The 27,093-nt window shown below is 40.4% G+C and overlaps 1 protein-coding gene across 1 annotated transcript in view; it reads left to right on the top strand.

Annotated features, from left to right (window-relative positions):
- Window positions 1-25,653, top strand: part of frmpd3 (FERM and PDZ domain containing 3) — a 92,643-nt gene extending 66,990 nt beyond the window's left edge. Inside the window, exons 3-16 of the mRNA XM_032528662.1 lie at window positions 5,230-5,342; window positions 5,563-5,717; window positions 5,926-6,028; window positions 6,322-6,367; window positions 7,008-7,112; window positions 10,646-10,774; window positions 16,067-16,186; window positions 16,474-16,610; window positions 17,133-17,259; window positions 18,050-18,139; window positions 18,364-18,543; window positions 19,263-19,398; window positions 20,092-20,973; window positions 21,615-25,653. Coding sequence (XP_032384553.1) covers window positions 5,302-5,342; window positions 5,563-5,717; window positions 5,926-6,028; window positions 6,322-6,367; window positions 7,008-7,112; window positions 10,646-10,774; window positions 16,067-16,186; window positions 16,474-16,610; window positions 17,133-17,259; window positions 18,050-18,139; window positions 18,364-18,543; window positions 19,263-19,398; window positions 20,092-20,973; window positions 21,615-24,427 — 5,064 coding nt within the window. The 5' untranslated portion in view covers window positions 5,230-5,301 and the 3' untranslated portion in view covers window positions 24,428-25,653. The remainder of the gene's footprint in view (window positions 1-5,229; window positions 5,343-5,562; window positions 5,718-5,925; window positions 6,029-6,321; window positions 6,368-7,007; window positions 7,113-10,645; window positions 10,775-16,066; window positions 16,187-16,473; window positions 16,611-17,132; window positions 17,260-18,049; window positions 18,140-18,363; window positions 18,544-19,262; window positions 19,399-20,091; window positions 20,974-21,614) is intronic.
- The last annotated feature ends 1,440 nt before the right edge of the window (window positions 25,654-27,093 follow it).

Here is a 27,093-nt window from a genome sequence, read left to right on the forward strand (position 1 = left end):
TCATGCTAATCATTTCAACAAGGAGTAAAAACTCCCACAGAACAATTTAAGTGAAGTTCAGATAATAAATTAAATTAAACATGAAGCTAAACTAAAAGTAAACTGAGCAAAATGTGTTGGCTGGCAGCATAGACAGTACGTGTAGTAAACTGTAGGAAATGGAACGGCAACTCATTTACCCTCTCCACAAGGGTTCTCAGTGGCATGTGTAATTTCCCTTCACAATTGCTAAGATGTCCTTCATCTTTGCTCTCAGACTACACTAATTTGCGATCTTTCACAGCAAATTAGTGTCCATCCAGTTTCCCAGCTACAGCAGCTATAGGCTATACACTCTTCACAAATATGTAATTCAATCCCACAGAAGCATTTCAAGCATGTTTAATGGGTTCACTTATTTAATTATATGTAACAAAGAACATTTGGCCTTTTTTTAGCAATTAGGAATCTGGGTTTCATCTCAGAATTAATTCTCAATTAAATGTAACAATCTGCTCATTTTATTAGAACAACCCTTTTGATTTGAAGATATGTTTAATGGTTTATAATGAGATGCTTCTGACCCCAAGTGCATGTCTGATATTTAGGTCAGGTCATTGTGTTGTTGTAGCACAGAAACTTCAACCAGTATGAACTAAGGCAGCCTTTGGAAAATTCAGCCAGAAATTTGAACAAGAACAAGACCAGGGAAAATGAAAAGAGAAAGCAAGAGAAAAACAAAAAACCAAGGAAGAAATAAACATTTCAGTTTGGTATTTGTTTAGCTGCGATAATTTCATTATAAGCTACTGTTGCATCTATTTCTTTTATTCTTGTCCTGTCTAGTCTTAAATAACAACAACACATTGCTGGCAATTGATATTATATACTTATACTGCACATTTATACTTGTTTTAGTTATCTTATTTATCTTGAAACTTTATATAATTATAAAATTATGCTTATACACTGAGGTTCGAGATTATACATTAAGCTACATGCTGTGAAAAGCACTAAATACACCAAAACACTTTAATTGTTTCATTCAGTATCACTTACTTATTTCTTAATTAGTTTTAAACATAAGAACACTGTTTAAACAAACTACTATTGGGGGGGGAAGACTTGACAAAATTATTGATAAAAAGTTAGTTGATTTTTGGAATAACAAATCCCCATGTGTGACAGTTTTGTATTTGCCGTTTGACTCTGGTGGCCTGAAGTATCCCAATTTCTATTATTAGTTTTTGTCATCTCAGCTTATCACTAATCAAATCCTGTTATACTGAATAGCCTACGTATTTGGAAATATAAATTGTCTCAAAAATTGTTAGGATACAAAAATACCCTCTCTCCTTAAGCTCCCATTTTGAAGAAAACCAGGTATTTCCTGTTGTGAGGATGATACGTTTAAAGTTTGGTATGAGGGAAATTTTGCTCTTGTTTGAGATTTGTTTTGAGCTGGGATTTTTCTTTAATTCACTGACCTTCAGCAGAAATATGAGTTCCTTCTGCCCTTTTGTTTAGATATTTTCCAATAAAGCATATAGTCAATTCTGAGCATGGTTCTTTGCAAGAACCTGAGTCATCAAAAATGTATATCACAATCAACAATAGGCAGAAGAACGAGGATAACCTTATCTCAAAGATTTATAGTGCCCTCATTGAAAGCTCAATGGTAAATACAGACTATTTAAGACAGAAGTTTTTATTTGCAAAAAAGTAGATAAATACTCTTATAATTTAAGGCATACATTAGTACTATTTGAGATAATGCCCAGGGTTTATTATAATACAGAGAAATTAAATGAAAATGAAGAGTGAGATATAATTCCTCTGCTGGCGAAAGAAATATTAAAGGTGTTTGTTTCATATGCTTTGGTTATGAGAACAACTTTTGTTATTTTGGAAATTTGTTACCAAGCTGATATCTTAGTGTTTAAATGCATCTGTTCCCCTTTCACCTCATTTATGTCTTTTGGGAAATAATATTTCTGACAAGTGGAAAAAATATGAAAGTATGTACATAGATCTTGCTTTGGAAATCCAAGCTAGGAAATGCATAGCTTTAAAATGGAAGGCTTCCAAACCCCCTGCAGTAGTCCACTGAACTCTTAAGCTACTTTGTTATGGACAGCATTTATTACAAGAGGTTATTTTATTTTATGTTTTTGAATGTGTTGTTTGTTTTGTCCCATTGTGAAGGACTTGAAATATGAGGAATGAGAGTTATGGATGAAATATTTTCACACTTTTTTGCAAAATATAATAACAATTGTGAATTGAAAAAAAGAGTAATAAAGGATTAAGTGACTTGATTTATTTATTTAAATCCGAGTTGATTAAAACAGAGCTATGTTTCATAATTTCCGCATCATTTACATTTATTATTTGCAACACCAAATTGCCATGTATCAATTAAGTTACTTTTGCCGAAAATCAAAAACCACGGCCTGGCCCGCTTGTTAGCTTTATGTTGACATGGTGGTGGCAAATCCAGAGAAATGTAAGATTTCATCCTCCTTTTATTTCGCAGAAAGTCATTCTACTACTAGTCTCGCTTTGCCAGACCTTCCTCCACAGCACTGCGAAGGAGGGCCCGGCTAGTCCAAACAACATTCTGGGAAGGGAGATCAGAGAAACCAGAGAAAAACATGCTCTGGTTTAATGGCATTTCCTTAAACCAATCATCATAGGTGACGCTACGCGCCGGATGGAGCCACAGTGCCGCTGCAAAATAGCCTCGCGAAGGAACTTGTTTTGGTGGAACATGTACGTTCAAAAGTTGTTTTAGTTGTGCAACAAAAAACTCAGATTGGACAGAAAGTCTAGATAACTGTCTGAATTTACCCTGCAGAGATCTGAGGAGCAGTTAACCATAGTCCTCAGAAATCCACTGGAGTTTAAAATTCTGACACAAAGAAAGCAAAAGGTACCAGACATCTGGCCAAAAAGAGTGAAATGCAGTGTTCCTCCAGGCTAATGATAGCGCTGTTTGGGGAGATATATTCAAGGGATGATAATAACTCAAAGGTCATTCTTCCCAGACCCTGCGGCCCGGTTAGCTGCTGCAGACTGGGACTCTGGCGCAGAGCAGGTATGTGATGCCTTGACCTCTGGTGCCAGAGGAATTGTTGGCATCTGGGCACAGTGGCTGTGGGGTGATCGAAGAGCGCCGGCTAGTCCCCTCTCTCCCACATCACTATTCTCATCCACCCACTATGCCTCTGTCCACCCGAGTTTCAACAAGCTACAAGAGCCGTAGTCATAGCAACGGGTAGGCCTGACGATGCCCTTGAGGATCATTTCTTGACAGAGTTTCTCGGTGTCCTCTCTCAGTAAAAGGTCTGCTCCTCTGCTGAATGGTTGTTTATCTTTCCAAACATGTAAGCGTCATCGTCCCCCGGCTACCTTTATCTTTCTCACTTCTGTTCAATTTTTCCTCAACACTTATTTATTATGCCAAAACCCATCTCTAAATTAAATAATTCAGTAAGAATTTAAAGCTATAAATCCAGTGCGGTCTCCACAAAGCCACAGAACAAAAACAGAAAGAGGAGGACATGTTCCTCCGTTTCTGATTGCATAACAGTTGTTTGCTTGTATAATGATGATGTTGGTGGCACTGAATAATAACAATTAGCTGGCTTTCAGTTTTCAGATTTGAGCTTGATACAGTATGTACAAAAAGGGCTCAGGGATTATCAGAATAAATTGAAGGCTCTCATAACAATGGACAAGGTGTATGTGCAGGCTATAACTCAACACAGCAAGGCTATTTAGATTGTCTCCTGGCTGAGGTCAAATCTTGGCTCCTCTGCACTTGAGACGAGGTGCTGAGGAGTTACAAACATTATGAATCACACACACACACACACACACACACACACACACACACACACACACACACCCCTGATAAGCGGCTAGTCACTGGCACCTCCTCGAAGATCCAACAGAATAAGTGTCCTTCCAGCAACTGGAAAGGGAGACAGATGGTGGAAAGAGGAGAGGCATTAGGGACAGAAAGAAGGAGAATAAATGGGGAGAGAAGTGCACTGTCAGAATCCACTGGGAGAATCAAAGGAGAAAAAATAATCATTCTCAATCAAAAACATCTAATCCTTTTTAGAGGCAGAACCAGCTGGTGCACGCCGTTTGTCACCGCTGTACACCTCTGATACAGATAGATGATCCTTTGTAAGTCAGCTGAATCCAGACATTTTTATTAAAATCTAATCTTTTTAAATGATTAGCATAATTGAAATTCAAAGCACACGTAATGGATTTTTAGTCATGGACTGAGCTCAATATGAACCCTATCTACAATGCATCAACCCTTATCTGATACCATGACACAAGGTAGAGATCCGTAATGCATCGCTGGAATTGTAAATGAGCCATGCTCCCCCGTTAGCCACTGTTATCAGAAACAACAAGTGACATGAATATGAATCTAAACTATTGACTAATGTGACTCCGCCTCCTGTTACTGGCTCCTGACAGTTTGTTCTCTGCCTGTGGTAAGTATTCGCTCTCAACAGTGTATTCCTGCATAATTATCGACAGTACTGTTGTGCACTTTATCCATGTCAGTTTTAGCCCAACTGCACTGTTACCATTCCAATCGGTATCTCATCTTTAGTCAGCAATAATCAGAGTCCTATACCACAGATATGAGCATAAAAAACTGTCTTTTCCTCTCACAATCATTTCCATCCAATTTTATTTTTCATTTTTCTGCCACATACACACTAACACACTTTAGTAATCTTGCTTTCATTGCCTCCCACACAGGCATCTGTAAAAGAGCATGTGTGGTTCACAGCAGTAGCTTGGTCCACACTGTGATAGAGTATCTGAATCCTTCATGTCTTAAATACTCTAGTCTAGTGTGTTATAGTATACTGTGTGTCCTTGAAAATTGCAGTATTTCTAAAGGCAGGCCTCAAATGTCAGATGCTTTTAGCAATGCACATGCCTACACTTGGATTTCCATCTTGTGCATATTTATGTGAGAAGCAACTTGTTGACATTGGAAAACATCTAGGATTGTAACGATACATTTTTTACCTTCACATCTATCATGTTATTTTTCTGTGTGCAGCATTCAAGATGTGCTTCGGCAAGCTGTGGTTTCATCACAGAAAATACAAACGAGCTACAAAAGAGTATTTTAGCATATACTGTGGAGAAAGAAGGGTATCTTAACATTGTGCTTGCTTCCCTTGTCTCCTCCTTTCTCTTGTGCAGGTGAATGATAGGGAAACAGAGAGCAGCATTTGCAGTGCAACCCTGTCCCATGCTGCTCCCTTCTATCAGGGAATGGCCAAGGTCCAGGATGGACACACGAACGCATGTGACAGGTACACTGTGCTACACATGACCTTAACACCTTTTCCTCTGCAAGAGAATATCCATAGCAATTTCACTCAGGATCAATAATGTTTTATCTTTTATGTTATTCCTCATTTAAACAAGGCACCTGGATATGCATCGTTTTTGTATTTATTATTTGGTGTGTGTGGTGTGTGTGTGTGTGTGTGTGTGTGTGTGTGTGTGTGTGTGTGTGTGTGTACTCTGCAGCTCTGCAATGTTAGAGGAGACCCAAGATGGTATGGACAGTGGTACCCTAAGTCCTGCCTCCGCTCGACAGGTCACTATCCAGCGCCACCCGACTCAAGGCTTCGGCTTCGTTGCAGGCAGCCAGAGGCCTGTCATTGTACGCTCCGTCTCGGCTGGTTAGTGTGTGTGTGTGTGTGTGTGTTGTGTGTGTGTGTGTGTGGTGTGTGTGTGTGTGTGTGTGTGTGTGTGTGTGTGTGTGTGTGTGTGTGTGTGTGTGTGTGAGAGAGAGAGAAGAGATCTTTTGATGACGTAAACTTAAAACTTTCCTTTTTACTGTAGGTATATGACTTTGCATGCTGGCTGTGTTTCCCATCTTATCTCCAGACGGCCCCTCTTTTGGCAAGCTTCTCCCTGGAGACCAGATCTTGGCCATTAACGAGGAGACGGTGAGCGACGCGCCCCGAGAGAGAGTCATAGACCTTGTAAGGTAACATCCTTTACTGTCCCGGGAGGGAGGGAAGGAGGGGAGGGCCAGGGGACTAGCAACACGGGCAAGTGTAAGTAAAGAGGACATGGGTGAAGAGGGTGGATCAAAAAGAACAAATTGTTTCTTATTGTTGGTGAAGCGTTACAGTACATCAACACAAACCTGTGGATCATACAGTCTTTTTGCAGCTTAAGGACAGCCAGGATATGGCAGATATAAACCAGAGAAGCACTTCAAATACCATGCTGTCCATGGTGTTATCTAACCCACTCCACTCTGTTGTCTTTTCATAGACGCTGCAAAGACACAATAGTTCTCACTGTGCTGCAGCCCCATCAGGTAGTATAATGGGACACTCACTGTCTTTCATGTTCCTCTCCCTCAGGATTTCTCTATCAGACTTAACACTTTTCCTGTCACTCTGAATCATATAGAAACACCATACAGTATTCTGTTCCAACAGTGCAATGCACACATTAGTGTTCATGGCCATTGCTACACATTAGAGTAACTCCTTTTTCTGGTAAACCCTTTAAGAACAGCTTCATACTCGAGACCTCATAAATAAGATGTGTGTGTGTGTGTGTGTGTGGGTGTGTGTGTGCATCCATCCATATAGAGGAAATTAAAATATAACATTTATTTAGCTGACTAACTGAAATGGATATTTTTAGAACATGAAATACTGATGTAAAAATGCTAATTGATTTCAATCAGATTTTTTTCTTTAAATTTCATCATTTGGAATTCATATAAATTATGAGGCAGTTCCGCATGTGTTGGCTCTAACATCTTTATTTAAACATTTACTTAAAGCAGTTTCATTATGTTGCATTGCAGCAGCATTAGCCAGCTCTCACACACACGCTACTTTAGCGCTGGCAGTCACAGGGGCTTTTCATTTATTTCTCTTCTTTCAAGCTGATTTAGGAGCTACTCTCTCTCTCTCCCTCCCTCTCTCTCTCTTTTTTATCCTCAGTCACCTAAGTCAGCCTTCATAAGTGCAGCCAAAAAGGCCCGCCTGCGAACCAACCCGCCAAAAGTGCGCTTTTCAGAGCAAGTGTCCATCAGCGACCCAGACTCAGTAAGTTCTAGTCGTGTTTCTCTGTGACATGTGTATGCCAACAGATGCTGTTATCCTGTCCCTCTCTCACCTGCTGTTCATTTATTTAGTTTAAAGGTGCTCTAAATGATGTCACGCGGGTTTTAGGCTAGAACATTTGTTTTCACATACAGCAAACATCTCCTATCTAGCTGGTCGGGTACTACTACCTTAAAACCAGTTGAGCTTCGGTACAAGAAGGCGCTTAAGACTCTGGATAAAAAAATCATCATTCCAATATCTTAGAGAAATATAACTTATTGAGTTTTTATAATTATTGTAAATTTTCCTCACGTGCATTGTTGTGCATTATGGAACACTCTTCCCCCAACTATTTGTTTCTTCTTGTTTTTATATACTAAATGTTCATATCCTATGTCTTTTTTACAGCCTATTGGACTGCAGATGGAAATTAGCCCTCGGGCTACAATCTGGCACATTTGCGTGTACTGTTGTGCTTGTTCATCAATGTGCAATTGCAATTAATAAAATAAATAAATAAATAAATAAATAAAGCCGCAAGCTGCCTGTCCCCACACTGTAAAACACGGTCACTGTAGACTGCCCAGGGTCTACACACGGCAACAAAAACAAACTGTGCCCACCTGCACCACGAAGCACACAAAAACAGTGTTCCAGCCTATAACCGACAAGAAGTATGGGTGGGGGTTGGGGGGTAAATGCGCAGAAGCACAGAAGAGAGGGGGAGGGGACGGGATGAGGAGGAGGGAGGGGCAAGCTAGTCTCGTTTTGTTTAAAATACTTCAAACGTCAACAAGGAGTAACATCACCCAACATTGCTTAGAGCACCTTTAATCAGCAATTGCCAAAGCATCAAGTACCCTCTCTCAAGGATCCTCACTCCATCCTCTTTTCAGTCTGAGCGTCTCTACGTGTGAGCCTTTGGTCCAGTGGTTTGGCCTCCAATAAAATTGCTTTTTTGACTGATTGTAATTCTTACAGGAGAAACAGGAAACTCTTCTTAAAAGGCATTAACACATTTTGTAAACACGTCCAATGTGTCTTAGAAATGTTGAAATGTTTGTGGTTGTTTAACGGTTAGTGTCATCTTTTACTTTATGGCAAAGCTATCATGTTCCCAGTTTTCTCACCTGATCTTACCTAATCCATATCTAGTAGCTACAAATATTTCTTATGTAGCTTAGGTTTTGTTAAAGGGATGCTCTTGTTTACCCTATAATAAATTGTATATTTCATATTTTATATTAATTATATAAACAAGGGATTAAATACTGACATTAAAAAGATGGTCCCCAATTCCGGTTGGTCAATGAAAGATCTCTGGGAGGGGGGAGAGAGTTTACACTGTGTATAAAGTGGGAGCACCAAGATGACAAGCAATGGCCAATAAATAAAGAATCAATAGTTGGAGGGCAGGATATTTCTTTATTTTATTTTTTATTTACCTAAACTTAATGGAGGAAGTTAGAGAACAGGATTGCTCATCACATGGACTACCAGGTCTCTGATAACCTTTGGATAAAGTCAACACAGTGTAGGCAGTCAGCACAAACTAGCTTTTTTTTTTTTTTTTTTTTTTTTTTTTTTACCATACCATTTACTAGCCACTTTAGCCTCGCAGTAGATGGATAGTCAAATGTTATGGTAAAAAAAAGCTAGTCAGTCTACACTCGTTGACTTTATCCACAAGACACTGTGGGCCCTATTTCAACGATATAAGCGCAGGGCGTGAAGCGCATGGAGCGGGTGCGTTTAGTATAAAATCCACTCCTGAATCCACTTTTGCTGGTTTGACGGTGTAAAACAGGGTCCGTGCGCCAGCGCATGGTTCAAAACGGTTTTACTTAGTGTCTTCACTAATTCATAGGTGTGTATTTGGGTGTGTTTGTACCTTGACAAATTGTTTTTATACTATTTTCATGTGTAATATTTTGCATGTGTGTGTGCTGCTGAGCTTCTTTGTGTGTGTGTGTGGTGTGTGTGGTGTGTGTGTGTGTGTGTGTTGTGTGTGTGTGTGTGTGTGTGTGTGTTGTGTGTGTGTGTGTGTGTGTGTTGTAACAAGTATAAGTGTATTGTGTGTACGCTGTGCATAAGCCTACTGTGGGTGCATTTTACTAATGCGCTGTTCAAATAACAATGAAATGCTGCGCCATTGACTTTAGACCAAGTTTTTGTTGGTCAATTGCATGATTACTTCCCGCTGCCTCAAGATAGCAATACGCCAAGAATTCACCTGAACACACTTCCCTGTAAGACCAGCACACCCATGGGCGCAAAGATGGGTGCAGGTGCAATTGCGGGTGCAGGTGCTTTTGCTATTTAAACGACGTGGGCGCTGAACGGTCTTAAAATAGCAAAAGACACTTGCGTCGGGCTTTGAGTCGCGCTGCACCAGGTGCAAGATGGGGCCATGTGTCTTGCTCAAATACACTTTGATAAGCAGACAAGAGGTTGAACCAAACCACCAACCTTGTTAATAAAAGATGACCCACTCTACCTCCTAGGCTACAGCCACCCCAAGGAGGGAACTGCTATGATTGGCAAAGATCAGATGTTTCAGCCACCACCCCCAACACATGGCACTGGTTCACCCTGGCTTTGATACTACAGTATAGAGAAAGATCCGTTCACTCATAACTCAGGCTTTAGCTGCTTCCAATCTGCACAAAAGAACAGCTTGTTGGGCCTATTGAATACTTAAGTTCTCCAAAAACAGACTGCCAGGCATCTGCTGTGGAAACAGCTCTCCATTTCAACTAAATGCATTTTCTCAGATATATTGTTGCAATAAATCCACATGTCTGCCTACTGTTCTTACAAGTCCCACTATCACATAAATAAGGCAGAAATACAGGGAAAAGATAAGAAAAGGCCCAGAATTATAAAACATTTCATCTGGACTACATCAGTTCCATCTTATCACATTAAGATACCTTCCTTCCCTCTGATCACAAGTGTGATTCTTTGAAATTACATAATGGGAACTGAGTCATTTTCTTAAAAAGCCCTGAGCAAGATTAAAAAATAGGGAGAGTGTCTTGTCACATCACATCCTAGCCAGAACTGAATTGAATTGCACATGATAACTTTTCCTCTAACGAGACATAAACGCAATAACCTTGAATCAGGCCTTTCCTCTTATGCGTTCAATCTTAAAACTCTGCCGTGAATGCTTTCAATCCCACCGTCCAATCTCCTTTGCATGGCATACATATTGAATGGATAGACTAAAGAAATGGAACAAGCCCTTCTATGATCCAGATGCGATGCAATGCATGGGGTGGGTATCCTACGGCAGAGTTTTGCTCCTTCTCAGACTGCCCAGAGTTCAGTAAAAGTATTATTGTTCACATAGACATCTTTGTTTCTTAACACTCCTAAAAAACCTCCTTCTTTTTTACTTCTTCTTTTGCCTTAATAGCAAAGCACAGACCTACAATTACTGCTGTTTGTGTTTGAATCGTACAAAAAAGTCTTACACAAACCATTTATTTTCACTAACCCCAGCTGTTTTCTCTCTCCATCTCTTTCAGACAATGCTCAAGGACGACTCCTTGCTACTCATACCAAATGTGTTGAAGGTGTTCTTGGAGAATGGACAGATTAAGTCCTTTACATTTGATAGCCGTACCACTGTTAGGGTATGTATTTCCCACAGCTCTGCACATGGGAACATTATAATGGAACATTTTTGTGACTTTTACATAAAGCAGTTATTATCCTTTTTCATATAAACAATGGATCAATGACTATTAATGTGTAAAGGTAATCGTAGTGAGTCCGTGGGTCACAAAAGAAATGGTGGTACGCAGACGTCTGCACAGAGCCTACGTACACCCTCTGATGCCAATTTTTAACGTTTCACTGACCCTAGGGGACCCTTGCGCACTCGCAGAAGCAGACAGTATACTTTTGGCTTTACGGTGATAATATGACAGTGTTGTGTCTACTGCTTTATGTGTTGCCCTTAGTTGGCCCAAAAAACTATTTAATGTAGGTTTAACATTTAGCCTTTTATAAATACAAGCAACATGAGCATACTATTGTTGATTGTTGGTGAATTTCTGTGGACTTTTAACACTGCATGATATTAACACTTTAAACATAAGTCAAGTGTCTAAAATAAATAGAGAAAATATCTTGAAGTTTGTGAAACTTCACCATTTCAGTTTTTGGAATTTAACATCTGATTGAGGCCATAAAGCAACAAATGAATTCAGTCAGACAGAGGTCATTTCTGTCCCTATGTCAGCCTCTAAGATGAGTCTGGCATCTCAGAGACAGACTCATTAAACTAACTCTATTAGATTTCAAATATCTCTCCTCTGCTCATGGAGAGAAAGTGAGGGAGAAAAGGAGAAAAACAGCAGCACTTTAAAGGACAGATGGAGGAAGCACACTCCTGCCAGCCTAATTAAATGAAACTTCAGCATAATAAGAAGAGCTAGATCAATAAAACGATGCCACAGAATTAATCAATAGCATAATAGGATGCATAGTTGTATGCCCATTAGTCTGTCAACTAAAGAAGCTTTCCTGCAGTATTTTAGGCTACAATCTATAGAATTCTGTGGCTCCCCCAGATGTCATTTAATGCAAACCGCACAGCTCAATACGGTTAAAACTGCTTATCCCTCTTTTTCAGAGACAGCTGTTGCTTAGGTTATATCAACAAATGTCAATGAAATTGTTAGGGAGAGCAAGCCATTAGTGTACATATTTTTACAGCTCCTAATGAGTCTCCACACTGAGACTTTCAAACTACAGCAATATATCATTGCAATAGAATCCCTTGTAATGTCCATGCCTAGAATGTATTAAGAGGGCAAAGAAATAATGAAACATTAACCTTAGGCATAGCCCAGGGTAAGATGTGATGAACAATGATTTTTTTCCTCAGACAGTGTTCCCAATACGTTTAAGAAAGAGAATGTGAGAAAGGCTATACATCATTCATAGCTACTGATCTTTGAAAAGCAAACGTTTGCCCCGCATCACCCCCACTCACTGTGCCCAATAAAGAATATCTATGGAAGCTCTCCATAGCATAATATGACAAATATATCAATTTGACAAACTACCTTACACAAACCTAAAGTTGATTCAGGGTAAAAAATAGCTTCTATACTATATACACACACACAACACAACACCAAAGTATATATATATATATGATATATATATATATATATATATATATACACACTACCGTTCAAAGTTTGGGGTCACATTGAAATGTCCTTATTTTTGAAGGAAAAGCACTGTACTTTTCAATGAAGATAACTTTAAACTAGTCTTAACTTTGAAGAAATACACTCTATACATTGCTAATGTGGTAAATGACTATTCTAGCTGCAAATGTCTGGTTTTGGGCAATATCTACATAGGTGTATAGAGGCCATTTCCAGCAACTATCACTCCAGTGTTCTAATGGGTACAATGTGTTTGCTCATTGGCTCAGAAGGCTAATTGATGATTAGAAAACCCTTGTGCAATCATGATCACACATCTGAAAAACTGTTTAGGTCGTTACAGAAGCTACAAAACTGACCTTCCTTTGAGCAGATTGAGTTTCTGGAGCATGACATTTGTGGGGTCAATTAAACGCTCAAAATGGCCAGAAAAAGAGAACTTTCATCTGAAACTCGACAGTCTATTCTTGTCCTTGAAATGAAGGCTATTCCATGCGAGACATTGCTAAGAAATTGAAGATTTCCTACAACGGTGTGTACTACTCCCTTCAGAGGACAGCACAAACAGGCTCTAACCAGGTAGAAAAAGAAGTGGGAGGCCGCGTTGCACAACTGAGCAAGAAGATAAGTACATTAGAGTCTCTAGTTTGAGAAACAGACGCCTCACAGGTCCCCAACTGGCATCTTCATTAAATAGTACCCGCAAAACACCAGTGTCAACTCTACAGTGAAGAGGCGGCTGCGGGATTCGGGCTTCAGGGCAGAGTGGCAAAGAAAAAGCCATATCTGAGACTGGCCAATAAAAGAAAAAGATTCAGATGGGCAAAAGAACACAGACATTGGACAGAGGAAGACTGGAAAAAAAGTGTTGTGGACGGATGAATCCAAATTTGAGGTGTTTGGATCAGAAAGAACGTTTGTGAGACGCAGAACAAATGAAAAGATGCTGGAAGAATGCCTGACGCCATCTGTTAAGCATGGTGGAGGTAATATGATGGTCTGGGGTTGCTTTGGTGCTGGTAAGGTGGGAGATTTGTACAGGGTAAAAGGGATTCTGAATAAGGAAGGCTATCACTCCATTGTGCAACGCCATGCCATACCCAGTGGACAGCGCTTGATTGGAGCCAATTTCATCCTACAACAGGACAATGACCCTAAACACACCTCCAAATTGAGCATAAACTACAGTGGTGTGAAAAAGTGTTTGCCCCCTTCCTCATTTCCTGTTCCTTTGCATGTTTGTCACACTAAGTGTTTCGGAACATCAAACCAATTTAAAAAATAGTCAAGGACAACACAAGTAAACACAAAATGCAATTTGTAAATGAAGGTGTTTATTATTAAAGGTGAAAAAAAAATCCAAAACCATCAGGGCCCCTGTGTGAAAAAGTGATTGCACCCTTGTTAAAACATACTATAACTGTGGTTGTCCACATCTGAGTTCAATTTCTCTAGCCACACCCAGGCTTGATTATTGCCACACCTGTTCACAATCAAGGCACACTTAAATAGGAGCTGCGTGACACGGTAAGGTCCACCAGAAGATCCTTAAAAGCTACACATCATGCCGAGACCCAAAGAAATTCAGGAACAATTGAGAAAGAAAGTAATTGAGATCTATCAGTCTGGAAAGGGTTTATAAAAACCATCTCCAAAGCTTTGGGAATCCAGCGAACCACAGTGAGAGCCATTATCCACAAATGGCAAAGACAGGAACAGTGGTGAACCTTCCCAGGAGTGGCGGCCCCCCAAAATTTCCCCAAGAGCGCAGCGACGATCATCCAAGAGGTCACAAAAGACCCCACAACAACGTCCAAAGAACTGCAGGCCTCACTTGCTCAGTTAAGGTCAGAGTTCATGCCTCCACCATCAGGAAAAGACTGGGCAAAAATTGCCTGCATGGCAGAGTTCCAAGGAGAAAACCACTGCTGAGCAAAAAGAACATCAAAGCTGTTCAATTTCTCCACAACCCAATCTTGATGACCCCAAGACTTTTGGGACAACATTCTGTGGAACCGATGAGACAAAAGTGAAACTCTTTGGAAGGTGTGTGTGCAAGTATATCGGCGTAGAAGGAACACTGCATTTCATAAAAGAACATTATACCAACAGTAAATAGTGGTGGTAGGTGATGGTTGGGGTTTTGCTGTTTTCAGGACCTGGAAAGTTTGCGGAAAAAAAGGAACTACAATTCTCTTCTCCAGAGATCCGAAGGAGAATGTCGACCATTTTTTGGGCTCAAGTGAAACAACTTGGGTTCTGCAGAGGAAGACCCAAAACACCCCAGCAAGCCACCCCCGAATGGGGAAGAAAAACAAAATAAAGATTTGGGAGGGCCCTAGCAAAGCCCTGAATGAACTATTAAAGGGGTGGGTTTGACTTAAAAAAGGCCGTTCATGTTTAAAAACCCCAAAAGTAACTGAATTAAAAAATTTGCAAAGATGAGGGGCCAAATCCTCCAGGACGCTGAAAAGCCCTTGCACGTTATCGAAACGTTTGGGTTTGCAGTTGTGGCAAAGGGGCCCCAACCCATTTTTAAGGTATAGGGGGCAACACTTTTTTACACAGGGCCAGAGGGTTTTGATTTTTTTTTCAACTTTTAATAATAAAACCTTCTTTTAAAAAAGCTTTTTGTGTTTATTTTGTGTTGCCCTTAAATTTTGTTAAATTTTGGTTTGATGTTCCGAAAATTTAAGTGTGACAAAATGCAAAGGAAAGGAAAGAGGAAGGGGGGGAAACACTTTTTCACACCCCGATTTAAGCAGAAGCAGGCAGGGTATTCATCGGTAATGGAGGGCCCGCGCAGTCCCCAGTGGAAACCCATTTAGTTTTTGTGGGAGGCTTTACGTAGGTACGCAAGAAGTGCCCATCCAACCAAACCCCTGTGGGAGTGCTTTGGAAGGTGGGGTGCAATTTCTCCCCGATTCCTCAAAAAATTAACAGTAGAATGCCAAAGGTTGCAATGTGTAATGCTGCAAATGGGGATTCTTTGACGAAAGCAAAGTTTGTGTAAAAAAATTTATTTCAAAAACAAATCATTATTTTTAACCCTTTTCAAGTTTGCCTATTTTATTCATTACAACGTATGGGGTGAAAAAGGTGGGTTTTCAGGAAAAAACCAAAAAATTTTTTGGGTGACCCCAAACTTTTAACAATATATATAAAATATTTTAAAAAGGAGAGAGAGAGAAAAGAAGGGGTGGTAATAGATGTTTTTTACTTTTATTTTTATGATTCCCCGGGGTTTTCCCGGATGTGATCTCGTCCCCGGAGGCTCCAATGCGCTAATTTGAGCACTTTTTCTGGTGCTGGAAACAGGTGGTTGGACCCGAATCGAGTTTCATTCCTGCAAGCAAAAGCCTTAAAAACGTAAAAACCCAAAAAACAGACAAATTTTGTAAAAGTGTGTGAAAAAAGTTTCAGTTGATCAATGTGTTGGGGCTTCTGAGGCAGGGATTCTCTGTGGTGTGACACTACTGCCCCTTTATTGGTCAAGTAAACTGGCAGTCAAATTGTCAGAAAACTGGAAAGCAAACAGATAGCTCTGATACTTTGGGCATCCAATAAATCCCAACAATTTAAAGTTGAAATTCCAATTATTTCCACAAGAAGTAAAATGATTCTGAACCGATTAGCTCCCTCTTATTTTGATATTCTGAATGCAGACTACCCTGCTCATCTACAAAGATTTATACTGTGATATATGCAACGAATGCCAAAGATGTAGTTGGTTCACCAATTGATATTGTCATATTCCCTCAGGTGGTACATCGAACCTATTTCCAAGGGATGAAGTGTCTGTTCCGCATCTGCTTCTTCCCAAAGGACCCTGCAGACCTGCTGAGAAGAGACCCCGCTGCATTTGAGTACCTCTATATACAGGTAAAGTACTGGATTAAAGGGGGATTTAAAAGGACACCATTCAATCTTACGACACTGTTGGACATCAAGGGCTTTGTCTTCTACGACTTATTTTACAGTTTGAAAGGTTGCAAATGCCAGAGTTACACGCTTTCATGTTGCAGATATCCAACAGTCTTATGAATTTGGAAGTTGTCCTCTGCAATTAAACTAAAGATATGACTTAGATTAGATACGACTGTCAAATAGTTAACAGTATTGTTTGCAAACCGCTTTTTACAAAACAACATTTCAACATGTCCTGACAGAGTCGCAATGATGTCATCAAGGAGCGCTTTGGCATGGACTGGAAATCTGACATCATGTTACGCCTGGCTGCGCTTCATATCTACATCACTGTGTCCTCCGCGCGGCCCAATCAGAAGATCTCTCTCAAGCATGTTGAGTAAGTCCACAAACTAAATTAGCCTTCAAATGAACAAATGAGAAATTACAGACAAAAAGTGATGTATTGCATGTTTTACCTCCTTAATAATTATGTGTACCATATCTGTGAGTCCCAGAAGGAAGTTGGTTCAATCAATAATGTCTAAATGATTAATAATTAATCCAAATAGTATTAAAAACTCAAATTATTCAAGTATCATTTTCCCTAGGTTGATATGAGACACAGAAATCCATTGCTTTGTGAAATTACATCTCTCACTCAATTTGTCATTTACTCCTCAAACCTCAACCTAGCAAGTAATTAGCTTTTGCCATCACAACCACAGAAGCAGAACAGATCCACTCTGCCTGTAATAGACTTTGTGTGGCCGTGTCAAGCCAGGAGTCCAAGAGGATGTAAGCTAGGTTCAGTGTAAATGTTTTGTCTTTTCAGTGTCGACATCTTCCCCGGACTCTGATTAACCACTCCACTATTGTTTTTCTCTATTTACTCTTCCACCTTTCCCATTGCTCTTAACAGAAAAGAGTGGGGACTAGAGCCTTTTCTTCCCCTTACTTTGCTTCCAACAGTCAAGGAGAAGAATGTGTGCAAGAGCCTGTCTCAGTTGCTGAAGACCTACCAGCATCCACCACCATCGGGCAACAAGGTTTGTCCATCCAAAACATTTAAACTAGGGCTGGGCGATAGAGAAAATCAAATATCACGATACTCTTGACCAAATACCTCAATGTCAATATTGTATGGTTGACTATTGGTGCTTTAACAAAATGTTATTTACAGAATGATATTTTGGATTAATAATCACCAGAAATGATTTAATTGACTTAGTAAAGTAAAGGTAAATAATAGAATAGCTAGAACAGTCTGGTAAGTTCAGAAAATGACATCACTTTACTGTAATGCAGTCTGCAAACCTAGGAAAAGACAACACTTCCCATATTACCATATTACAATATTATGATATCCAAAATCAAATCTGATATCTAGTCTCATATTGCATTATCAATATAACATTAATATATTGCCCAGCCCTAATTTTAACACTAATCTTTTATTGCACCTATTTCCATGATTTAAATACCTAAGCAATTAATTGTAGATGAGTTTACTACCTTTGGTTATACCGCCATTACAACATATTCATATCCAATGCAAATACATAGAGACCTCTTGCAAAATTGACATACTCTTGATCATTTAAATACCCAAACTTTGCTGTTTTAGAGGAGATATTAATTTATTGTAGACTATGGTTATGTCGACTCAACATCTAGTCATTTTCCTCCAAGTCCTCCATCTCTATACATGTAACTGTTGCATAAGACTTTGAGATCCACATCTGTGGCTCAACAGTGCCTCCAAGAGGACGTGGGAAGTGCTGGAGAAGGATTCATGTTTCAAAGATGAGCGTTTCTTGTTTATCATTCTGTTGACAGGTCCCTCCTCTCCAAGGAAAGCTGCAGTACATGCGTGTACTCAACGACCTCCCACCTTTTGGTGGAATACTTTTCCACACCGTTGGACTGGTAATACATGTACAGGAATACACATGTATCTCTACATTCTTTGCTCCATACTTTTTGTCCTTATCTGTGCATGTAGTTTTACAAGGAGCATGCTTTTTAAATGCACCAATTCCACATTTTAAGGAACAGTCTAAACTAGATTTTGTATTAAAGGTTAGTATGTGTTGTTCCAATATACTGTAGTAAGTAAAGGCACATATTTGCAATCTTCTTGTTTTCTACAGGATGAGAAACAATCAGCTACAACACTACTGGTGGGTCCTCGACATGGCATTAGTCATGTGATTGACCTAAAAAACAACCTCACAACTGTTCTGGCAGAGTTCAGTAGGGTTGCCAAGATCCAGCTCTACCGAGAGAGCCTGGGAGTGGCTCGTGTGGAGGTGACAATCCATGAGGCCAAGGTATAACAACCGTCTATACATAATTATATAATAAAAAGACAACATTTTGCAGCAGGGAAAATATGCTTAATTATTAACGCCATCTCTAGAGGTGCAGTTTCCATTTTAACTTTAGAATAGGGCCAGACCAATATATTGGCAGGCCAATATTATCGGCCAATATTAGGCATTTACCGAACTCTGAATATCGGCATTCATAATGGCCAATTAAAAAAAAGACAAATAAATGATTCTGATAAATGAATATTTAAAAAAAAAAAAAAAAAAGGACAGTCAACCAAGTTATGAATGTTGGCGTTGCATAGTTTGTCCACCAGAGGGCGCTCTACAACATCCCTGTTGGCAGCAATGATTTTTTTTATTGTGTTTTTGTTCAATGAACTTTAAGATTCATATCTTAAGTTTGTATTTTTATACATTTTATTTATCAGAACTTTAATATATTTTGATGTTCCTCTGTTCTGTTGTTCTGTATAAAACTAATTGTTATCATATTAGTTTAGTGAGAACTCATAAATAACTAATGTTAGGGAAATCTGTTTTGTTTTGCGTTTCTGGATTATTTTTTTAAAATATATATATTGGCCCATATATCGGATTTTTTATTAATCAAATTTTTGTATCGCATCAGCCATCAGGTCATTACAAAGTGCGCAGGCAATGCTCATTGCCTGTCCCCTAAAAAGTCTCCTAATTCCCCTCCCTACCACCCACTGCAGCCCCTGGTCCTACTAATGGAATGGCCTGATGCCAGTAACTTTGCATGCCTCATCTCTGGCTACTACAAGCTGTTTGTAGACCCTAAACGGACCATCTACTTCCGGACCCCTGGTCAGTCCCAGCTGACCAAGGCAGGTATGTTAGAAGGCTTTTTGACTTGTAGGGGTTCATTTTGAACACATGCTCTGATTAGGCAATATACATAAAATGTGAAAAAATGTACAAAACACCATTTTGTTACTTCAAGATCAAATATTCATTTCACCCATTTAGTGTTGTAGAAGTGTCTTTAAGCATCATATTAAACACTGCATGTCAGGCAATAGTTGGTATACTTCATTGTACAGTCTACATGGACATTGATCTGCTTCTTCATTGGCTGAAACCATTAGGCTACCGTTGGCAACCAGGTTATACTGGAACTACCATCCCATGGTGCCCTCTGCTGTATCTCCTCTCATTTCAATCTCGACTCATTGGAATGGGATACTCCATATTTCTTTTTCCTAAGATAAAATAGCATTATAGAATTTTACAGTTTTATTTTATTTATTTCATAAACATATATTGTTCAAACATGAACAGATCCTCCGCCATCTGCTGTCTCAACCTGTCCACATAAAAGAAGAATCATCATACCATCACATTCCACCAGAATATAACCCTCCAACCTCAAACAACTTCAACTTTCAACATCCATCTCAGAAATAACAAATAATCCCACTGTGACCACCAGCTGTCGCCTCTGCTTTCGCATCTGGATCTTATTTATCCCCACTAGTTTTTAACACTTGAAAATTTCCACTGCTCTGACAATTCTATCCTCAGATTACAGAAGCTCCCACCATGCTCATCCACGTTCTGGGGCAACCAGCTTGCCAAGTGGAGGGCGGCGAGGGGACGAGAGGGAAAGCTCACACAGGGAGTCAGGGTCTTCAAGGGCCATAGTCCCAGCAGAGCCTCAGCATCTGGGCCTGTGTCATGTTCACCTTCGAGAACAACAACAATTTCAAGAGCTCCAAACAGCCGAAGCTGAATTAGACATCAATGAAAACTTTATTTCCCATGAGCCCCCTGGGCGGCCCCGCACTAAGTCAGACCCCACCCAGCAGAGTACAGAGGAAATAGCTGGGGTTTTAGAGAACCCAGCAGTGGAAAATGCAGGATTCAGAATCCGAGCCCAAACAATGGGTCAATCCCAGAAGACCTCACGATACTTCTGTGACTCCTGCAAAGCTAGACATAGGGCAGAGGGTATGTCAACAGCAGTGAACAGTAGCGGGAGCTCGGGGAAGCACTGCTCTAGTGCTTGTGCCTCCCGAGATGGAGGCGCTGTTGACCTAATGGCCCTCCCGCCCCCAGGGAATGAAGAGGAGGACGAGACCGAGGGTGTTGGAGAGAAACTGCAACCCCAACCACCTGCTATTGCTGCCCCACCACCTGGCTTTAGGGACAACAGTTCAGATGAGGATGACCAAAAGAGAGGGCGGAAAGCTCGAACCTGTGCCAGCGCAGGGGTAGCCTCTGGGAAGCTGGCCCAAGCCAAGGAAGATGTGCCTGTGACACTAATTGATAATGTGGCCACAAGAACAGTCCAAGATCATGCCCAGGAGCTAGATGATGCTCTGGTTTCCACCTTACAGGCACTAGAGGCTCTGGCAGCTTCTGAGGACTACCCCCATCACCCTCAACAGCCAACACAGACTGCAGGTCAACAGCCTCAGTCATGCCACGGCCCACATCTCACACACAGAATTGACAGTAGTACTGATCCAATAAAACTACTTTTTTAATCCATTAATATTGCTCAGTACATTTGCAGTACATCATCTTTTATTATCTGGTGAAATGGCAAGACAATCCTGCAACCTCTTAATATTGTGGTAGCCATGCATGTGTAATTACTGCAAAAACAGTATTGTTTATAAAATATACTTTTTATAAAATATAACTGTTAACCAAAAACAAACCTTATTTGAAATGACAAATCTGCCAACTTAATTTTTTAGATTTCATTAAAATAGAGTCCAAAATGTGCTAGTCTTTGCACATTGCTCAAGCATAAACATGCATCTTCAAAGAAAAGATGTTGTTTTTCTCAGATTTAGTGAAGCAAGCCCACGGGTGAATAGTTCAGTCAAAGGGGGTTATAAATCTGACCCAAACATACTATTCTCTAAATTATTTTTTCTGTATTGTGATAATGATGAATCTTCTTAACTGCAAATGTCTGGTTTTATAACTTAATGTAAAATCAGTAAAACACTAATATAACATTTTAATATTTCTGTTATTAATGCATGATGTTTCTTGATTATCCTAACAGTGTGCTGTGTTACCTTCATCCTCAGGGCTGATTGTCTTAGCTGCCATTACACCTGAGTCATCATTGGACTCAGGCCACGAGACCAACTCCTCTGAATTGACAGATGTTTCTGAAATGGTGTCGGCTATGAAGCAGAACCAGAACCAGGCCTACCTGCTGGCTCACCATATCAACAAAGAACGTATCCTCTGCCGCCGGGACTTTCCTTTGGCTATCCCTGGCTGCACTGCAAAGACCATCGGGACTGGAGCCTTCTCTGTGGGTCAGATTCGTGCTGGCTGTCCACCCAAGCAAGTAATCCTCAGCAAAACGGTTCCCTTTAAAGTCAGTCCTAGTCAAGACTCTGCAGTTCTCAGTGTTGTGACACAGCAGGGGACTCAAGAGACTCAGACTGAACAGAAAGAAGAAATTAAAGCAAACTCTGAGTCCACCAAATCAAATATCCCTGACCCCCCTTCTAAGTCACCTGAAGAACTTAAAGTGTCTGTTGCTTCACTGAAAGCTCAAGTCAGCAAAGTACAGAAGTTATCAAATTCTTCTGAAGAGACACTGAGCCAAACTCTTTCTGAGGGTATAAAGGAAAAGACAACAGCACCTCTTAATACAGACCCTAGCAACAAAGCCTTACCCATCCTCCTACCTGTGGACAGAATTGCCTCTGCCAAGATTTCTCCAACTAAAATGTGCCAAGATGCCAAGACTGCCTCTAGTGAGACCATGAAGCCTTCAAGCTCTACAGAACTTCTGCCAGTTGACGACCTTTTCTGCACATGCCCAGTTCAAAAGGAGCCTGGGCCTCAACTACGACTAAAAGATCCACAGATTCAGAAGATAGTGATGTTTCAATCCTCCACCCCAACAGATGACGAGCGTCTTCGGGCCAAAGGCCACCAGCTTGCTAACAGCAAAGAAAATGCAGTAACAGTAGGAGCAGATCCTAATTTGGCAAAACCCAGCCCTCAAATACAAGCCAAGTATTCCCCTCGTTTGCCTGTAAAAGCAGAGAGAAAAGATGCAGCTGAAAGCAAGACTGAGGGTGCACAGGGAAAATCCCACCCTGAGTCACAGAAATGCCCTATAAAATCATTACCTATTTTAGATGATCTAACAACATCTATCCATCCCGTAGATAAGGTTTCCACTCTCCCAGCCAGAGACTCAAAGAAGCAAGGCAGTGGTAAGGGGAAGTCCCAGCGCAGTGTCCCTTTCCTGAGCTTTAGAAACCTCCTTTCAGCTACGTTCCCAGCAAGAATGCGAAGAGAAACAGATGAGCGAAGGGCTCAGTTGCAGAAAGTTCGCCAGTATGAGCTAGAGTTCTTAGAGGAGCTGCTGAAACCCAAGTCAGCCCAGGGAGAATTTTTACCCCAGGGATCCTCACCTGTGCCCTCAGGCACTCCTTGTGCCTGCCAGCTTCGCACCAGCCCTGTCCTAAAGGCTCCAGGCATCTCCAGGGAGCAGCGACGCAGCTGTGACTGTAAGCGAATGTGTAGGGGCATGCGACTACCTGACACACCAGTTGGATCTACAACAGAGACACCACACAGAGGAAGAGAGAGACCTATCTCAAAAACCCCTCCGGCAGTCTCCAAAGCACCTCACACACAAGATGCTTCCAGGAGACCTCAGACCTTAGAGATCAAGACCACACGGATACGCTCCACCAGCCTGGAGTCAAGAGAACCAAGGGGTGAGCAGGGTTCATGCTTGCCCACCTGTACTTCTCAAACAGATTGTACAGGAGATCCGCAATATAAGAAGCTCCAGAGGCGATACAGCATTGGAGAGCTGGATAACAGCACTAGCACACCTGTGTATGCTGAGGTAAGGCCTAAAGCCAAGAGTCTAGAGAAAGAGATGGAAAGAGTGAGGGCCACAGGGTTGAGGCTCCCCACCCCAGTGGAGCCAGTCCACAGTCAGTCTCACCAGGCAGAGGGAAAGGGGAAAAAGTGTGTGTTTTTCATTCAGGGAGAAGAGCTACTGCGTGAAAGTAAAGAAGGGACTAGCGAGGTGCTGCTGACCTTGCCCAGTGAAGACAGTGATGACAAGGATAAATGCTGCTCATTCTGTTTCTGCTACAGGAAGTGTGAGGCAGCAGATGAAAGCAGTGAGAAGGATGAGCTTTCATACTCCATACCCCTTCAGGTCCTTCCAGGCATGGAGCTGGACTCGCGTACTTTTCCTGTAGTAAGCAAAACACTCCAGGTTCTTAATGCAGAGGACTGCAGTGGGGAGGAAGAAGAGGGGGAGGAGGAAGAGGAAGAGCCACAGACACAGCAGATTGACCTAAGAGCCTGTGGTACACTGGAGGGGAGCCTAGCACGGGTACAGGCTCTACAGGGCAAAAGTTTTAGCTTGCCCGATGGTTTCCTAAATGCACAGTTGGATGCTAATGAGTTGCTAGCTATTTTGCGTCAGTGTGCTAACAGCCCACAAGCTGAGGGCGAGGCTCGTCTTCAGCCCTCACAGATTTCAGAGTACAAACAGGAGCTGGCGGTGCGCTTCAAAGAATTCAGAGCAGCTTGTCGACGAGTGGCAAGTGTTGAGAAAAGCCCAACACGTATGCTGGCTGTTGTCACAGCCAGCTTTCAAGTGTTGTGTGAACTTACTCAGACCTTCATCAAATTGGTCAGAGGGGTTCGTTCAGAAACCCAAAGGCTGCAGCTGTTGAGAAAAGTTGAGGAAGTAGCTATCAACTACACTTTGCTTCTGCGTGCAGCAGAAGAATCAATGGGACACTCAAGCAGCTTGCCGACAAAGACAGTGAGCCCTCAAGTTTCATCCAACACCAATAACATGAGCTCACTCACTCGACCCATCAAAACTCTGCCTGCCCAGTAAGGTAATCAAAACCGTCCAGAATGTGGGTGGCTACTCTATCCAAATTCATTATTTGTTTGTTTACATTTTTTACAAGACATGCAATGACCCATCCTCAGTAAAAATTGAAATGCAGCTGTTCCATCTCATGTTTACAGGCCCTGAGGTAGCCTCATGGATCTTGTTTTGAAATACAAAGATACTCCAAACTAATGCACAATGGAATAAGAACCCTATAACAGACTGGGTGATACAGGGCTAATCACCTCATGTCAATATTCACAATACACATTGTCATTATAGTATAATATTTTATGTGTAATATATATTTGGGTTGTGTCTACTAGCAAATAATATGTTTTGTGAAGAAAAAAAGTTAAGAATATATTTGAAATGTATTGAGTTAAGAGATCTATAAAAAATAATTATAATAAATCATCAGAAATAAATGTATGCTCTGGACAAAAACACTTTAAAGATCTCGTCAAGTAGCGACTTCTGTAAATTACGTAGTCCAAAGCGTTGGTTAGATGGTGATGTGTTTGTTTGTTGAATTTTCTAACTGTTGTAATGCAAAATGGAGATCTCTGTTGGCTATGTTGACAATGCCTGGCGTAGTGATACAAGAGTCAAAATGTAAGTGACAGCATTGGAAAATGAAAAGCGCTGAAAGACGAGTGTGACATTTTAAACTATAATGACTGACAGAGGCCTATTCTCTCTCTATAACAGGCAGACCATGTAGCAGAGACCCAAGTCAGTCTTAACCACTATACAGTAATGAGTATCGTTACCTCACTCAGCTGAAGAGAAGGAATACCCACACTGTACTTCATAACGCACAGTGTATTTTACACCATCAATCACCATGGCTCACTTGCACCTCACTTGTCGTTTTAAATATTAACATCCACTTGCAAGTGAGTAGGCTTATCACTAGACTTTTGCACAACCTCTGAAATTAGCTCTGAAGTTAAAATGTATCTTTTAATGTTTGATTAAGTGTTTTTTATTCACTCTGCTGCTGAAAACCTCACTTGAGTCCACACCACCAGTTTTACATAAGTCATCACCTCAAAGCTAAAGCTTACCTGTTTCAAAAGGATCCTTTGTTTTTATTCAGATTTTCAGATACAGTATAAATAAATTTGCTTTCTATGTGCTGTTATACATTGTGCAATCTAGCAAATATATAAGAAACACAAAAAGTAGTTTTCTATGTATTTTAATAAAACTAAAACATCTGTTTCCTGTCTGAAATCTTCTTTGTGTCTCATCCTCTTGTTATTCCTGGATAATCAGAGAGGCGTTATAGTTGTACTGGCCAAACACGTATACTGGACATTCTGTTGAAAGGAACTGCTGCGTAACCAAATTAATAGTGACAACTGGCCTGCCACATTACTCAAGACAAGAAACGTTATATTGCCATTTCTTGCACAAAAAGGTTAAAATACTGTAAATGATGTAAACAGTTTTAGGATACTTAGTGCCATACAGCGCATACAAATATCAATGGGTGGTTATTTAAATGCAACAATGGTTTTCTAGCCAAAGTATGGCTTATCAGTGTTGTTCATTTGAGCCACTTAAATCCTTAAGTTCCTTTTATTCATACTTTCACCTTTAATATTCATCAATTAAGCAATAAAGCCACCCACGACACAATACTTTTCTTTTCACCGTGAGAGTTTGACCTTCAATGTTAAAGAAATCAGGATATCAACTTTGTTGTACTTCTTTTTTTGGTTTAAGAACACATTTGTAGTGTTTACAAGCACTATTGTTTCAACGGTTTGTCTTTCACTGTTAATGTGGCATTTTCCATAACGATATGCAGTGTTCTCTCTTTCACTGCAGTGCATGATTTCTTTGACATATTAGACTTTCAGGGTCAGATACTTTGACCTTTGAAGGAAATGATTCTGTTTGTACAGATAATTTTCCAGTTCTAAAGGCCGTTGTGGCGATATGTTAATGTTTTGCAAATGGTATTCAGTACTGAAATGTATTCACTGTAAATTGAAATAGTAAAACAACATATTTGAGGGAAAAGAAAAACACTTTCAAAACATTACCTGTAACATTGAGATTTAACCAAACTCTTCACTCTTTTGTAAAATGAAAAGATTAAACATGTCTGTAAGGTAATTATTTATAGTAGTAATGTAACATAAAGACTAATAGCAAAACATATATTTTAAAGAGTATATTATAAGTATAAAGCATGGGACATGTTTATTTTTATAAACAAATATCAGACAATGTTCTTTCATCAGCACTTGAACATTTTAACATCCTGATAAACATTTTCTGTGGTTGTCATTGTTCCGTTGCTTTGCTAAACTCTGTGGATTTGTCTGTGTTTCATTCACACGATGAGCCTCATGGCTTAATCCTTTGTTTCCTTATGTGCACGTATTCATTCCTGTCTTTATTTACTGTCAATGATCTTGTCGTCACTGTGGTCTTCTGTCTGTGTACAAAGTTAACTCATGTTTTATGAGCAATAAAGTATATTATATTATAAACTCTTTCAGAGAATTTGGAAGTGACATTGCACGCAGTAAACTTGGCGTAGTGACAGGGTGTCCATTAGAATGACTTTAAACAAATGACGTCATGTAAAAGATAAATTGTCCGGAAACGTCTCTCTTGCTGCTGCCAGCAGGTTTTTACTGCTGTGG

The sequence above is a fragment of the Etheostoma spectabile genome, chromosome 10 (assembly GCF_008692095.1).
Source record: "Etheostoma spectabile isolate EspeVRDwgs_2016 chromosome 10, UIUC_Espe_1.0, whole genome shotgun sequence".
Taxonomy (NCBI): domain Eukaryota; kingdom Metazoa; phylum Chordata; class Actinopteri; order Perciformes; family Percidae; genus Etheostoma; species Etheostoma spectabile.